Here is a 16,527-nt window from a genome sequence, read left to right as displayed (position 1 = left end):
GTGTGTTCCATCTGGTGAAGTCCACGTGTACAGCCTCCGTTTGTGTTGTTGAAAAAAGGTGTTTGCATGAACAAGTCGTTGGTCTTGCAAAATTCTACCAGACAAGTTCCAGCATTATTTCTGTCACCAAGGCCAAATTTTCCCACTATCGGTGATTCTTCTTTGTTTCCAACTTTTTCATTCCAGTCACTAGTGATAATTAACACATCCTGGTTGCATGTTTGGTCAATTTCAGACTGTAAAAACTTCTGGTTAGCAGACGACAAATGCCTTACCAACTACGCCAACAGAGCTCCTTATCTATTGGCTGCTAACATGCTGGGGGGCAGGGGCAAGATCAGGAATATCCAGGGCTGGGCCTGTGTCTTTGCCCCATCTGCCTACAGTCTCAGCCAAATATCGCCAAAGCCTCTTACCAAGTCTGCTTGAGGTCAGGGAACTTTCTAAAATGCCATTTTCAAAAATGTTCCTTCCCTGCTCCAAAACATGCCATGGTCCCCCTTGGCCTACCATGTGAAATCTGGTATTTAAAGACCCCACAATCCAACTGCACTGCCCATTATGCTCCTTTGTGTCCTCTGCTTCTTATTAGACAACTTGCTGTCATGAAGGAGTCCCCTTTCTGTCATGCCATGCCTTCTCCATATACAATGTCCATTTCTCACCTGACTTCTAGTCCACCTGGGTTGAATACTCTTTATTAAGTCTTTCCTGACAGTGTCTTCTCTCCTCTGACTCCAGAGCACTATGTGAATTTCTCTTACAGCCTGGAATGCTGTTTTTTGTATATGTACTCCCTCAGTCCATACCCCATTGCTCCTGCTGGACCAATATTTGACTCCAGCCCAGCATGGGCCTGGCTCCAAGTCATCCTCCATGATGCCCAGCAAGAAGACCTGAGCAATGGCCAAAGTCACAGGGAGGAAGATCTGGGGGGGGGGCAGAAAGAAGGATTTCATGGCAGTCAAAGTTGTCTCACCTTGACATGATCAGCTCCCAGAACCAGGAAGATCAAGAAGGAAGCAGATGACTCAGGGTCAGAGGGTCTTAAAGCATTCCAGGAGAATCAGATGAGGGTCTCTTTAAGGATTTCTCAGCCTAAGGGTCCATGCTCCTGACTCCCAGCCAGATATCTCTACTCCCCCCACCTTCATCTCTTCTCCAGCCAAGGGAAGACCTCTGTTCCCTGGGCATGGTTGGTTGAGAGGTTTGGGGAGGGTGATCCCAGTCTCTTGGGTGCCTAATGTGCTGGCAGATGTCTGTGAGAGCTGCCACAGCCCCAGTTAGGGGCAAGAAGAGCTCATGCCTATTTACCATCTACCATTAGATACTTCATACTTGCTATTTTCTAAAATCCAAGCAACAACTCTATGAAATATACCATTATTCACATTCTGAAGATGACAACACTGATTCTGATGGGTTAAGTACTTTCCTGAGGTTACACAGGTGATAACAGATGGAACTGGGATTCAAGCCCAGCTCTCATTCATGTTTTGTTATTTTGATTTGTTTTTCAACTGAAAATCCAGTGCTGCCCTAGAGCTTTCCTTGAATACTCCTTTGATTGTTGATCCTTGTTTTACTCTAAAGCACACAAGAGGGAGTCAGGTGTGGGTGACAGAGGGTAAAACATCAAAGTAGCTCTCCAGATGCCAAACTGGTAAAAATCAAAGAAAGTTGCCACATTCCCAACAAACTCTACTGCCATCTGTTGGTCATCTGCCATAAAAAAACAGTTGCCTTAGAGTAGTTTCAGACTCATGTGACCGACCCCATGTGTCAGGACAGAACTGTGCTCCATAGTTTTCAATGGGTGATTTTTTGAAAGTAGATTGCCAGACTTTTCTTCCAAGACATCTCTGAGTGGACTCAAATCTTTTGGTTAGCAGCCAAGGCACCACCCAGGGACTCCACAAATCTACACAGACTACAAATGTGAATGGAGGTCTGGAGAAACGCAAAGCACAACTCACACAATCATGAGCTTCAACCCTGAGTTGAAGACCCCTTCCCCGGGCTGGGCTAGTTCATATACCAAAAATTAAAGAGAGATTTTATTGAGCACCTGTGGCATGTTTAGTTGGCATCAATCAGCTTACTGAATCCTCCTAACCATTATGTAACCATAATGAGGAAACTGAGACTCAGAGAACTTGAGTGATTTAGCTATTAACTGCTCTCTGGACCCTTTATTTTATAAGAGTGTCCTTGCATGAACTCTACAAGGGCTGTGTCATAAGCAAGCTACTGTGAGTAGTCATGGCATATGTGTAACCACTGTGCATAGGTATTAAGTACTTTGTGAATTTGGACTGTTTATGTCCACACTGTAAAGGTATGTGTGCCTCACATAACAAAACCCTCCCCCAGTGTAAGCTGGTAAAGCAGCTAGAACCTGGAGAGGATGAAAAACAAACTCTGCACCTAAAGCACGAGGGAGAAATTGAAACTTTCATCATTGGGAAAAATGTCCTGCCCTACTCCCCTTCCTGGATCTAAGCTCTCTGCTTCCTTCTCCCTGAGCTACTTCTACAATCTACCCCAAAAGTGACAGGTTCAGGTGTTGGTTCAGGTGGGAGGCAGGACCTGTGTGGTAGTTCAGTTTGTGTGTCAACTTGGCTGGGCCTGGTTGAGTGGCTAGGCAGCTGGTGGTAGTTATTCCCCATGATGAGACTGGCAATCAACTCCATGGTGGGATCTACCACAAGCAGCTCAGTAGCTGCCTTCGGGTATGTGGTCTGCTTCCCATATATAAGCAGCAGCTTTGGGAATGGTCCCTAGTTTATGGCACACTTGACCCTGCATGTACCCATGTCATTGTTCAGCAGCCTGCCATGCTCTGCCAACCTTGGGACTTAAAATGGACTTATATTAATGGCCTGCTGTGTGGTTTGGTAACATCCGGACTGTGCCTTTTTACTTGTCGATCTTGGGTTTGTCAGACTCAGCAGCCAGCTGCTGTCTGAGTGAAAAAAAAAAAGCCTCTAGCTTCTGTGGGCCAGAAGCTGAACCCCAGGGTTGAGGGGCTTTCACCTAGCCCCTAGAGCCTGGCACTTAGAACTTGGACTTAACGCCTCCAAACTGTAAGAGAATAAACTCCTGTTTGTTAAGGCCATCTCATTTGTGGTATTTCTGTTAGAGTGGCACTAGGTAACCAGAACAACCTGCTTATCAGGAGGCAGTAGCTCAGCAGTTACTGAAAGGTCCTTCCAGCATGAGTGGGCCACTCAGTGGGAGCAAGGAGGCCTCTGAACACTCAGGATGGGGAAGGAGCTCATACAGTGTCTCCACCAAAAATGAGAGAAAGCACTGGGGCCCCAGAGAAGGGGAGCCATGAGCAAGGACAAAAGGCCACCCACAGGCACCCAGCCAGGCATCATGCATGGGGATGTAATCACTTAAGAATATAAAGAGGCTTGGTTAGGGGGTCGATGCACACCTGGAGCAAGGTCCAAGGATATCTCTTGGCCTATGCTGTGGAATGTCCATATCAAGGACTGGACAGGGTCATAGCTGAGGCATGTTGAGAGAAGCCTGGAGAATGAGAAAATCTCATGAAACAAGGATCAAGAGAGAGCAAGTGTGCAAAGCCTGGGTCCAAGACAAAATTCACCCAGGACAAAGGGAAGGTCATATGGTTGTACAAAGACATCAAATGCCAAGAAAAGGAAAGATGCTGAGCTGCATCTCACAAAAAGAAAAGAAACAGGATCCAGGGCCTTACAGAAGGCCTTTTATAAGCAGGATTCAGACATTTCACAGAAAAGTGGTATTCAAGCATCTCAGAAAAATGGGAATCACCAACTTATCTATAGCAATGAGCCAAGAGTGTTGATGCAACTGCCAAATAGCAAATGAAAATGAAGTCATAGAAATAGCAAGATCAGGGATCTAGGTTGGGAGATGGCAGAGGAAGGTACCATTCATGGGTAAACTCTGAAGCCCAGACTCAGCACACATTGGCAATGGCTGCAATGTTGGTGAGGGTCCTTGAAGGCACAAGAGGTGAGGAACAAAGGAAGGATGACAGTGTGTAGCAGATGGGTGGGGACCTGGCCACTGTGAGTTGTATCCAGGGGCACTAAGGGGTAATTGCAGGACCATCATGGGCCAAGGAGTATGGGCATTGTGCTTTGGGTTGGAAGACCTCTGATATTCTGCCTGTGGTTTTCAGAGGCCAATCTTGGAAGCTCCCTGTTCTCATACACCTTCCTGACCTCAGCGACATGGAAAAGAACTTCCTCTGGCTCTTGGTCCCCAGAAGAAAGCTCACTCCATGGCCTGAGGAGCCCTCAACAGGACCTAACAGCCTAGGAGAATTTGCACACTTCATGGGCAGTGCTATGGCAAGGAGCAACTGGGAACACTTCCCCTTTCCTCTCCCCCTTAGTGCTGATCGGCGTGGGCACTGAGACCTTCATCCGAGGGCAATTCAGAAGCCTGGCTTTCTATCTGCTGTGAGTATGATCCCAGTGTGTCCTCCTTGCCTGTGTGGTTTGCTCCTATTCATCTTGTATCTGTCTGCTCAGAACAGATCAGAAGAGCCTCCCTTTTCCCATGCTAATTCCATTCTATCACATAGGTGGAAGGAATTGAGGAGTCTTCTAAAATAGTACCTGGTGTGATCAGAGCTTTAGTCAACCATCTCTAAATCAACTAACTATCCTTCATACATCCATTCACTCATCCATTCACCCATTCACTTATATATCCATTCTTTTATCCATCAATCCACTCACTCATCCATCAATTCATCCATGTAGGCATCCTTCCACGTGTCTATTCATGTCTATCCATCTATTTATCCATCCACTCATTCACCCATCCTTCTATCCATATATACATACATACACACACACACACACACACACACACATATGTTCTTTTATTTATATATGAACCTATCTATTATCCATTTCATTCAGTTCTCTCCATCCATCTATCCATCTGTGTATCCATCCATTAATCCCTTCTGTCATTTCTTACTGAGTAAACATTAACTGAGCTCTTGTTTAGAGAAAAGAGAATTAGGTCAAGGAAATACATATTTGCTTTCCTTCCCATGCCAAGTTAAATGTTTTATTTACATTATGTGATTTAACTCTCACAGCCACCATGTGAGACACATATATTGGTGGAGTTTTACAAATCAGAACATTCAAAAAATCTATCAGTCCACATCACAGAGCACATGAGCATGTGAACTCCCCAGGTCCCAAGAGGCACAGCTTCTGTAGCACCAGACTGAAGTCGGAATGACCCTTTTGATTCCCCCAGCTTCAGTTTCCACCTCTGTCTCAGGACTTAGAAAAAAAAGCAATGCTGATTGACTCAAAACACATAGCTCAGTGTATTTGTTGGACACACATATCTGGAACCTCAGTGCTGGGTTCAAATTTTGCCCCTATTCCTGATCAGTTGTATGACCATAGGCAAGGGACTTAATGTATCTGTGCCTCAGTTTTCTCATCAGTAAAATGGAGGTAATTATACTATTTCTTGTAACATTGCTAAATGGATTAAATGAGTTGATATGTATAAAGCCTTTAAAACTATGCTTGACACATAGTAATTGTAATATGAAGGTAATTGTTGTTGTTGATGTGTTCCATCATGTCATTCTAACTGACAGTAGGACAGAGTAGAACTACCCCATAGGGTTTCCTGGGTTTCCTAGGTTGCAATCTTTACAGAGACAGATTGCCAGATCTTTAGTCCTGTGGGACTGCTGATGGGTTTGAACCACTGACCTTTTGGTTAGCAGCCAAGTACTTTACCATTGCACTGCCAGGGCTCCTTATATAAAGGTTAAATTGTTATCATTTTTAAAGCTGAGGGCTAAGAGTTTATTGGCTTTGGTGGCTCCGTGGTAGAATCTTCACCTTCTACACAAGAGGCAGGGTTCAATTCCTGGCCAATGAACTTCATGCGCAGCCAGCCACCACCCATCAGTCATTGAAGGCTTGTGTGTTGCTGAACAGGTTTCAGTGGAGCTTCCAAACCAAGATGGACTATGAAGAAAGGCCTGGTGATCTACTTCAAAAAATCAACCAATAAAAACTTTATGGATCACAACAGTCCAATTCACAACCCATGAGGGGGATGGTGCAGGACTGGGCAATGTTTCATTTCTTTGCGCATGGGGTTGAACAACAAGAGTTAGACAGGCACTGGGAGGCATAAAGAGAGTGGGAGAAAGTAGATACTTAAGGATTAAATGGTCATAGAGAGAGCAAGAAATGTCCATGGCTCTGGGGAAATCCTGCTCTTGTCCAGGTAAACTTGCCCCAGCCTGAGCGTTTCTGGGTGGCATATACCCTCGTGCATCTGTTCACTCCAATGCACATCCGTGGGGCTGGGCCCAGCTGCACAGAGGCATGAGACAGGGGCTCCCTTTAGGAGTTCACAGTCTGGTGGCTTTGCTAACATTGGACAACATGATGAATGGCACAGGGGGGTGGGCAGCAGGCAGACAAGAGCAAGAAGAGGGAGATATTCAAGGAGAAGAACTAGCCTCTGTAGCTAGGAACATACAGAAGTTTCTGAAGTTCTATAAATGATATTCTAAGTAATTCCAATTTTATAGGCCAGAGTAGGTTCCATTCCCAAAGATGCTGATATAAAAACACTGGGATGGGTCAGGAACCTACAATTTCGCATATTCCCTAGAAGAATCTGGTTGGAGGGGGCCTACACCACACTTGAAGAATGAGGAGACTTGAAACATCTGGGTTGGGAGGAACATGATCAGATTTGAGTGTCAGAAGAAGCCCTTAGCAACCAGGTGGTGATAGAGTAAAGAAGCAGGAGATTGGGGGGGTGGGGACTAAGGTCAGGGGTCCAGAGGGTAGGACCTGACCACATGTGATGCCCAGGAAGCCTGAGAGAACAAGAGTGATTCTAAAGGCATTTAAGCAACAGAATCCACAGATCCTAGTGGCTGACTGAATGATGAGAAAGAGGGAGAACAAAAGGGCTTGGAAATTGATAGTCTTCAGATTTGCACAGGCAGGCAACAGGGTCAGTCCTGGTCCCCAGCAAACAGAGGGATGTGCCCTGCCAGTGTCTTTACAGGGGTCCTGGAGTGAAGGTGCTCTCTCCTGCTCGACAAATGCTTCCTCCTCATCTATCTCTGAGCTTGTCCCCTTCCTGCTACATCGCTGAGCCCAATCTAGCCCTCATCCTAGTGTCCAGACAGCAGCCAGTGGATGTTGGCTGGTGGATAGCCTAGGGCCCCATGCTAAGAAATCTGGGTCAGCAGTCAGCTGCAGATACTCAGGAGACTAAGAAGGCTGTGAGGAGAGAGCTGTGGGAGAGTGAAGAGAGGGTCTGAGGGGTGTCTGAGCCCCCCTCACCTGTCTGCATCCTCAGGTTAACAGGAGCTGCTGTTTCTGTGTGTGAAGGTGCCTACTTTGTGGCTCAGCTTCTAGCCACCTGCTTCCAGTAAGTACCCCCAGAGTGGATCCTCCCCCATCAACCACCTTCTTGTCTAGGCATCCCCAGTGAGACTACGACCTATGGGATCTCCTGTTCTGACACCAGCGGCCCCACCCTGAGGGCCGTGAGCCACTGGCCCTGAGGTTTGCTGTCAGGGTAAACCAGGCTCATTCATCCTCTGTCCATACTCCCAGCCAGGGAATGAAAATACACCTTCATTCAGGGCCTGCTCCTGTTCATAGTCCTGGGGTAAGCCCAGCCCCCACCAAAAAAAAAAAACCAGCCAGTCACTGAACTCAGGTCCAAGCCATGTACAAACACAGAGAGAATTCCACAGAAGGCACAGCTGGGGTGAGCAGAGCTGGGTGGCACTCTGCCACCTGCCAATGCCACAGAGAGTCAGGGACTACAGCCCCATGCCCTGTTTCAAGATGAGAGTGCCCACCCTGCATAACATCATAAGAGTCCAATGGCCATGGGGACCCAAGACTTGCCACATGACTGAGGTCGGTAAATGAACTCTGTCATCAGTGTTGCCAAGCACTTTTGAAGTCCACACAGTATGTCACCAGGTGGTCAGTGACAGAGCTGGGCCTCAAATCCAGCTGTCCCAGTACATTGCAAGGCCACTCGTTGTCTCCCAGAGTCACTAGCCCTGAGGCAACAAGTCTTTCCTCATCTCTGCTGCCTGTCTGCTACTGCCAGATAGTCCCAGTGATTTTCCAGGGGCATAGGGAGGGAGGAGTCCTGAATCTAAAGTGGGCCTTTATCTGCTAGGGCCTCCCTGCATGCTGACCTGGAAACTGGCCAGCAAGGAGTAACCACTAGGGGGTGCCGGTGACTACACGGAGCCCCAAGCCAAGGCTGCCTTGGAAGGAAGGTGTGAGGGTAGCTGGCCTGGTATGCAATGCTTTGGGCTCTATATTAACCTGCTCACCTCCACACCCCCTGCAAAATTCACCTGGGCAGGGTGAAACTGGGCAGAGCCAAGAAGCCCCCTTTAGGTCAATTCAGAGGAGGAGACGAGGCAGGTGTTTTCCTTTCCTCCTTTGGAACCTGGAGGCCCACCCCTAAAAATGTCAATTCCCCTAAGGGCTCTGAGACAGTTAAAGAGATGTGGTCCCAGGCATAAGGCAAGGCTGGTCTCAGCCCCCTCCTTACCTGCCTGGCAGGGCCCTCTGTGCAGAGCCCCATCTGCACACCTTCCTGGCAGAAGATCTGTAGTCCACACCATCTCACTCCACTTTTGGCTCCACAGTGAGCCCTGAGCTATTCTCCTATCTACTGTCTTGGGCAGGATAGGACAGCATTTGCCTACCTTCCCTTTGGACCTAAGTAGGCTTTCAGAAAAGTAATGTGGTTCCTCTGGAGGGACTTAGGCAAGATCCCTAGCTGTGGTGCTCACAGTGAGGAACCCTAGGGCTCCCAGGACTCTAGACCCTGGGGCCATCACAGAGGACATTACCACAGCAGAGCCCAGCACCAGCCTCTCACAGCTTCCATGGGGAGCCAGAGCTGAGCCTGAGCTAGCAGCTGTCTCTGGTATTTCAGGGGCTTTCCAGGGATGCCTGTTGTTATGTGCCGTCGAGTCAGACCAGACTCACAGCGACCCCTCCTTGGATTTCTGAGGTGATATCACTATGGAAGTAGATTGCCCAACCTTCCTTCCAAGGAGTGCTAATCCTGGGACTCCCTCTCCCAGGTGTCAGCCAGGGTCCCTCGCCTACAGGACAAGGGAGAAGGCCCGTTGGCTGGGCTGCTTCCAGAAGTTCCTGGCCTACCTGCTGCTGTCTGTGGCCTGCTTCCTCCACCCAGTCCTGGTCTGGCACGTGACCATCCCAGGTATGGAGACCAAGAGGTCATAGAGGGTAGTGTCTCTGAGTGGAAAGGGCTGGTCTCCCTCTCTGTTCTCCTTCAGGGAAAAGATCTGCTCTGAAGCTGTCTCCAGGGCCTGCATCAGCACCCCTTGTCAGCTCCCTGGCATACAGCCTGAGGATGAGGAGTCATCAGATGTCCTCCATCCTGGCCAAGTGACAAGGTCATTGCAAGAAGCAGCATCCTTTGTGGAGGTAGCACAAGGCTGCACCCACACAAGAGGATGCTTCATTTCTCACATCTACTCTGTGATCAGAGCTTACAGAGGGCCTGAGTTGGGCCCCTTCTCTAACAAACCCTTCTAGTCTCCCCAGTGGCTAGCAATTTAGTCCTAGACTCCTCAGCCTGACTTCCAGCCACCACATGATTGACCTCAAAAGACCTCACCTCTACATCCTACCCAACCCCCATAGACCCTACGAGTCCTCTCAAATCCAGGACTCAGTGCTCCCACTGCTTTGTTTTTGTCCATGACCGTCTCTTCTAGCATCCTCCTCCTCCCTCCTCTCTCTCTGTGAAAATGTACCCTTCCTTCATAGCCCATTTAAAGTGCCATGAGGCAACCAGGGAGAATGAGCTCAAAGGCAAAGCCATCCTCAGCCTTTCTGAGATCTTGTTGGATGCACCTGGGCACTGCTCACTTTGTATAAGCCCTGCAGGTGAATGCCTGAGAAGGACTCAGCTCTGACCAAGGCCAGAACTAGCCACAACCTCTGTTTCTTGGTGAATAGCAGAAATACAGGAGGCTGTGGTCCTGGCAAGCAACATGACCTTTTGTCCCTTTCCTTCTGAGATGGAGCAAGGCTCATGCAGGAGACAAAGAACAGCATGGTCCTGGTCTGGGCCCACAAGAAGAGCAAATACCATGCTAGCTACACCCAAAGGATTGGGGGAGGTTGAAGTGGAGAAGTCACCCCACTTCTGGGACTGAAAGGAAGCCCAGTCCAGTAGGGCCCAGCAACAAAAATAGGCTCCAGACTCATGGAAGACATCCCAAGTCCAGCCCAACAAGCCATCCTGAGAGGGAGGCAAGGAAGCAGGGTAATGTGAGGCCAGGCAGCAGCATCAAGTGGATGGTCAACAAGCAGGGGCCTCAGGCAGAGGGACTAGGGGAGGGGCCTCAGGCAGAGGGACTAGGGGAAGGGCCCCAGGATCCAGGCAGAGCTTTTCTTCAGGTTTCCAATTCAGGGCTAGCCCCTTGGCAGGTAGTCACTGTGCTATTTCCATGCCTTAGCATGGAGGCAGGCCACCTTGTCCCTGAGACTGATTGTGTGTGTGTGTGTCAAGTGAGCTAGGTCTAAGGGCTGGGCTAAGGTGTCTGGCCATGGCCACATAGCATCTTGCTTCAGTGTCCCTTTTAAAAGGTGGTTTGGATAGCCTTCGGGTTTCCCACCACCACATCCAGCACCCTTGATATCCCGACTCTTTTCCAGGCTCCATGCTCATCATCACTGGCCTGGCCTACTTCCTGCTGAGCAAGAGGAAAAAGAGCAGAGCAGCTCCCCAGCGACCAGCCTCCCCAGAGCACTACACTGACCCCTCCAGCAGTGCTGTAAGCACCACTGGCTCTGGAGATACTGAGCAAACCTACACATTCCATGGGACACTCAAGGAGGGACCAGGCTCCCTCCTAACCCACATGAAGAGCATCCTAAAGGGAACTAAGAAGTCCAGTGCCCACCAGCCACCAGACACCCTGATGGAGCTGACCCTGGAGCCCACAGACACACTGGGCAAGAAGAAGCAGGTGCACTTTGAAGAGAAAGTGGTCAAGATCATTCCATCACTTGCTGAGGGCCTGGACGATGGGGACAGTGAGCCAGAGGAGACCACCTCTGACACTGTCCCCATCATCCCCCCACCCCAGGCCCCACTGTTCATGTCCTCTCTCACAGCCACAGGCCTCTTCTGAGCCATTTGCTCCCCCTGGGCTACTGACTGGGAAAAGTCTCTGCAAAGCAATGGCTCTGCCTGCAGTTTCCCAATATGTGAGGTCCTATAGGAAGCTTGGAATCTTCACAGGTCACCTTTGGAAGGGGCGACTCGACAGCCCCCAGTAGCTGGGCCTCTGAGGACATCAGGGGTGTGACATGTCAGAGTGGTACTGCAAAGGCCCCCATAGAGGCACAAAGGAGACTTTCCCTGCCTCAAATCAGCACGGGCTTCTCCCTCATGGCCAAAGAATGTAGAAATCCTTGCACTTTCCAAAAGGAGAGTGACTCCCACTTCATACAAGTTTACAGTGTCCACCTCCTCAGCCCCAGAAGGGAAAGACTCTAGTAGATACCACTGGGCTTCCCTTGCTCCTGATGCAGGACATTTCATTCACCAAGACCTATCATCTACCCCATCTCTGAGACAGTGTTCCACCTCCCAAGGTCCAGAGACACACTGGCAACTTAAGCACTTCAAAGGTGGTTGTTAATGGTGGCTGCAGATCCCAACTGAGTTTTCTCAGGGTGGGAAAGGGAAGAGGAGCAGGGCCAGGCAGTAGACAGCAGAAAGAGGTCCAGAGCCATTCAGGAAACAATGCTGATCTGTGCTTACAGAGTGGAAGGCCAGACTAGTGAGCCAAGTTCATTCCAGAAGTTGCACTGAGGCTCCCCACATCCTCATCATAGGGATGTTTTCAAGATTCCAAGTAGATGACATAAACTAGTGAAGACTGAAAAGCCTATGGCAATCTTTAGGATCCAGTCCTTGCTGCTCACCGGGCCCTAGAAACACAGAGAGGGTGCCCTGAGATCCATAGAGCTCAGGGAAGGGGCTTTGCCATGCATGGGGGCCTGGAAATGGACAACAGATAATATATATTTTTTGAAAATGGGAGGGAAGAAGAAAGTGAGCTGGCAGGCAAGCTCTGCCTTGAGACTACAGAGAAATGAGTCAACCCACAATGAACAAAATGATTGGATCAGATATTCCTAAATAAAGGGACTTGAAATACAGTTTTTACTTCTAAAAATTATACTTTCACTTGTAAGCTTTCTGCAAGGAAGAGCACTTTATTCCTCACAGGCAATCTCAATTAATAAGCCATCTTAATAAGAAGCAATTCCATGTCCTTGTGTGTGAACACATGCCAGCATGGCTTAGGGTATATATTTTACTGGGTAGATAAGAATGTGATGTTTATTCCTGTAGACTTTTCAGCATCCCCCAAAAGTTACCTTGCAAATGTGTGGAAGTAATGGCCCATGGGAAGCCAGTATCAGGCCGGCGTCTAAATGTAGGTGTTCCAGATAAGCAGAGCCCTTGCCTGCAATGATCCAGTTCTTCCCTAAAATCAGATGAGAAAAGGCAAATAAATGGATCCCCGTAAGTTCTTGATCATAGGAACAGCAGAGGAGCGGCCTCCAGGACCTCAGAATCCACAGGCAGGAAGACTGAATAATACAAAACATGCCAAATTCTTAATGGGCCAGATGTCCTGGGCCTGCCCCCGTGTGCATAGAAGGAGCACAGGTGGGTAACAGTGAGGCAGGAAGAAGGCAGGAGCTGTCTGTCATGTGAAGAAGAAGAATGAAAATGCTACAGAGAAACTTACTGCAAAGGCATTGCAGATCTGGGCACCTGGAACCTCCCACTGACCAGCACAGCTCCATCCTCAGAGCCAGTGGGGCTTGATGGCCCAGTTTCCAGAACCACAATCTAAGTGTGACATCATATCTGTCAGAGCCCGTTTGACAAGCACATTTGTAAACCTGCAGGAGCATTCTTTCCAAAGCATCTTAGAAGTGTTGGAGATTCCAGGTGACATGATGTGTGAGGTCCTTATTCTTAGATGTTCAGGCTCCTGGCCCCTGTCTTTAGTAAAAGGAGAAACTTCTGGGCATACCACATTAGAAGCTCAGCGTGTGAGGAGCTTACCCTGGTTGGCAAAAGAGGGCATTCAAACACTTTTACCAGTTATCACCAAGTTGATTCTGACTCATGGCAATCCTATGTTTTCAGAGTAGAACTGCTCCATACGGTTTTCAAAGCCATGACCTTTTGAAAGCATATCACCAGGCCTTTCTTCAAGGCACCTCTGCATTTGAACTGCCAACTTTTCAGTTAGAAGTTGAGCACTTAACAGTTTGTGCCACCCAGACATTGCTCACTCTTACTGCTGCCAAAACAAAACAATAAAAGACCCAGATGAGGTCGTTAGATAGACCAGGGCCCTCCCTGTCAGTAGGCCAGGCTAGTAGATGCCTTCCTCAGAAGCACTCCATTTTATTCTAAGACTGAGATCTTCGATGACCATATGCTTCCCCATTGGCCTCCCTACAGAGTAGGCATGTGATGACCCTTGTCCTTGCTGACATGGTTATAACTAGCCTTCCTTTCTCCACAAAAACTAGAGCAGAGAAAAACACTGGGCCAGGTATCAGTAAACTTGGCACAATGCACTGACTGGCCTCTCTGTGAATAGCAACACTAATAAGTATGAATAGCAGCACTTCTCTCTCAGGATTGGTGCAGCAACTCAGTAAGACAGAAGGCAGTAAGTGTTTGTCAGTTTATAGCTGAACTGAGTGGGAATGCACATTCCTATTAGTGTGGGGGCTTCATGGGACAGCCTCAAGTGAGCAAGCACAGAGAAAACACCAGCAAGACTTATACTTAGGGCAAGACTAGTTCATATCCCAGAGCTTCTTCCACAACTCCAAACTCCAGGGCTTGAGCCTGGGGAGAGTACAAATCCCCATCTTCCCCACACCATAATTCCCACTCTGACTTAGATAAAGAGCCACCGCTTACCCCCTAATCATGAGGAACCATGCCATGGAGGTCACCCTATGTGTCCTCTCTCTAGTTTTCTTTCAACCTCTTTAATGTCTTTATTTTGATCTAATTTACATACCATAAATTTCACTTATTTAAAGTGTACAACTCAATGATTTTTAGTATGTTCATTGAGTTGTACAACTCTCACCACAACCTAAGTTCACAGCTTTTTCTTAGAACCATATTTTTTCTTATAACTTTTTATTGCGATTTGGGTAAAAGTTTACAGAGCAAATTGGTTTTCCCTTCAACAATTCATGCACATTCTGTTGTATGAACATTGATTGCAATCCTTACAATATAGTGGCACTCTTCCTAGTTCCTCCTTGTGTTTACTCTTTCCATTTGTCCTTCTTTTCTATCCTCTCCTGCCTTCTGAGCTTTATCCCTGGACAAGTACTGACCTTTTGATCTCTCTCTCTCTCTCTCTTAATTAAATTGTGCTTTGGGTACAAATTTACAAAGCAAATTTGATATACATTCAACAGTTCATGAACATTTGATTTCATGGCCCAATTACCATCCCCAACCATAAAAATTCTTCTCCCCTCCCCTCTCTGTGACTACTCCCTCCCTGTGCCTTTCTTAACTATGCACTCCTGTCTGTCCAGCTTTCCCTCCATGTGAATGCTGCCTCTCTGGTATCTCATGGCTGATTGATCTAAGGGGTGCATCTCCCTAGAGTAGATGAGTGCATCACCCTGGGGTAGGTGTTCTGCATGGAGGTCTTTCTACTATTGGGCTGAGAGCCAATCCATGGAAGTGAGTCCATTTCTAGGCCCAAAGAGTAACCTGGGGCCATAATTTCGGGAGTTCCAGCAAGTTCACAACTTTTTGAACTCATACTAATTAGCAGTCACTTCCATGCCCTTAAAAAAAAAAAAAAAAAAACCACCTCATTGACATCGAATCAATTCCAACTTACTGAATTTCTAAGGCAATAAATCTTTACGAAGGAGCTCTGGTGGTGTAGTGCCTAAGGCTAACCAGAAGGCTGATGGTTCAAACCCACCACCCACTCCTCAGAAGGAAGGTTGGCAAATCTACTTCTTTAGAGATAACTCCTCAGAAACCCAAGGAGGGGTTGCTATGAGTCAGATATGACTTGATGGCAACAAGTTTGGTTTTTTGGTTTTTGGTTTTGTTTTGCCTTTGGGAAATCTTTACGGAAGCAGATTGCCTTATCTTTCTTCCACAGAGCAGCTGGTGGATTCAAACTACCAACCTTTTGGTTAGCAGCCAAATGCCTTAACCACTACACCACCCATGCTCTTTTTCTTTTCCCTAGGCAGCTACTAATCTTTCTGTCTTTATGTTCTTGCCTAGTCTATATTTTCATGTAAATGGAATCACACGATATGTGGTCTTCTGTGACTTCATATGTCACTTAGTATAAATTTATCAAGGTATATCCATGTTATAGCAAATATCAGTACTTCATTTTTTTTCATTGGCCAATAATATTCTACTTTACGGATATATTACATTTTGTTTATCCATTCATCAGCTGTTGGACCTTAGGGTTATTTCTACTTTGTGAGTATTATGAATAATGCTGCTATGAATATTCATGTATAAGTTTTTGGGTGGACATATGTTTTCACTTCTCTTCTATGTTTTCCCAGGAGTTTAACTGCTGGATGGTACGTTAACTCTAAGTTTCATTGTTTGAGGAACTGCCAGAGATGCAAAACTGATGCACCATTTTATATTCTCAGCATCAGTGATACTTATTACTTTCTTTTTGATTACAGTCATCCTAGTGGGTGTGAAGGAGCTCTGGTAGCATAGTGCCTATGACACTTGACTGCTAACCAGAAGGCTGGCGGTTCAAACCCACCAGCCACTCCTCGGAAGGAAGATGGTGCAATCTACTTCCGTAGTGATACTGCCTCAGAAATCCAAGGAGGGGTCACTATGAGTCGGGTCCGATTCCACGGCACATAAGAACAACAACAACAGTGGGTGTGAAATAGTATCTCATTGTGGTTTTGATTTACATTTCTCTCTGGTAGCATACTGGCTAAGGCACTTGACTGCTAACCAGAAGGCTGACGGTTCAAACCCACCAGCCACTCCTTGGAAGGAAGATGTGGCAATCTACTTCCGTAATGATACTGCCTCAGAAACCCAAGGAGGGGTCACTATGAGTCGGGTCCAACTTGACGGCACATAACAACAGCAACAACAATTACTAATGATGTTGAGCAAATTTTCATGTGAGTGTTGGCCATTTGTATATCTTCTTGGAGAAATATCTATTCAAATGCTTTGTGCATTTTTAATTTGGCTATTTGTTTTTACTGTTGAATTGTAAGAGTTCTTTATATATTCTGGATACTAGATCCTTATCAGATATATTATTTGAAAATATTTTCTTCTTTTCTGTGGGTTTTAAATTAAAACTTAATTTTGGTGAACTCCAAATTATATATTTTT

The 16,527-nt window shown here is 47.1% G+C and overlaps 1 protein-coding gene across 1 annotated transcript in view; it reads left to right on the top strand.

The window, feature by feature from the left end:
* The window catches only part of TMEM72 (transmembrane protein 72), a 32,632-nt gene extending 21,405 nt beyond the window's left edge, over positions 1 to 11,227 (top strand). Inside the window, exons 2-5 of the mRNA XM_007938634.1 lie at positions 4,394 to 4,460; positions 7,375 to 7,446; positions 9,143 to 9,282; positions 10,749 to 11,227. Coding sequence (XP_007936825.1) covers positions 4,394 to 4,460; positions 7,375 to 7,446; positions 9,143 to 9,282; positions 10,749 to 11,227 — 758 coding nt within the window. The remainder of the gene's footprint in view (positions 1 to 4,393; positions 4,461 to 7,374; positions 7,447 to 9,142; positions 9,283 to 10,748) is intronic.
* The last annotated feature ends 5,300 nt before the right edge of the window (positions 11,228 to 16,527 follow it).

Source organism: Orycteropus afer, unplaced genomic scaffold (genome assembly GCF_000298275.1).
Source record: "Orycteropus afer afer isolate SDZICR_OR568_19922 unplaced genomic scaffold, OryAfe1.0 scaffold00052, whole genome shotgun sequence".
NCBI lineage: Eukaryota > Metazoa > Chordata > Mammalia > Tubulidentata > Orycteropodidae > Orycteropus > Orycteropus afer.
This window is presented reverse-complemented; position numbering and strand designations above follow the sequence as displayed.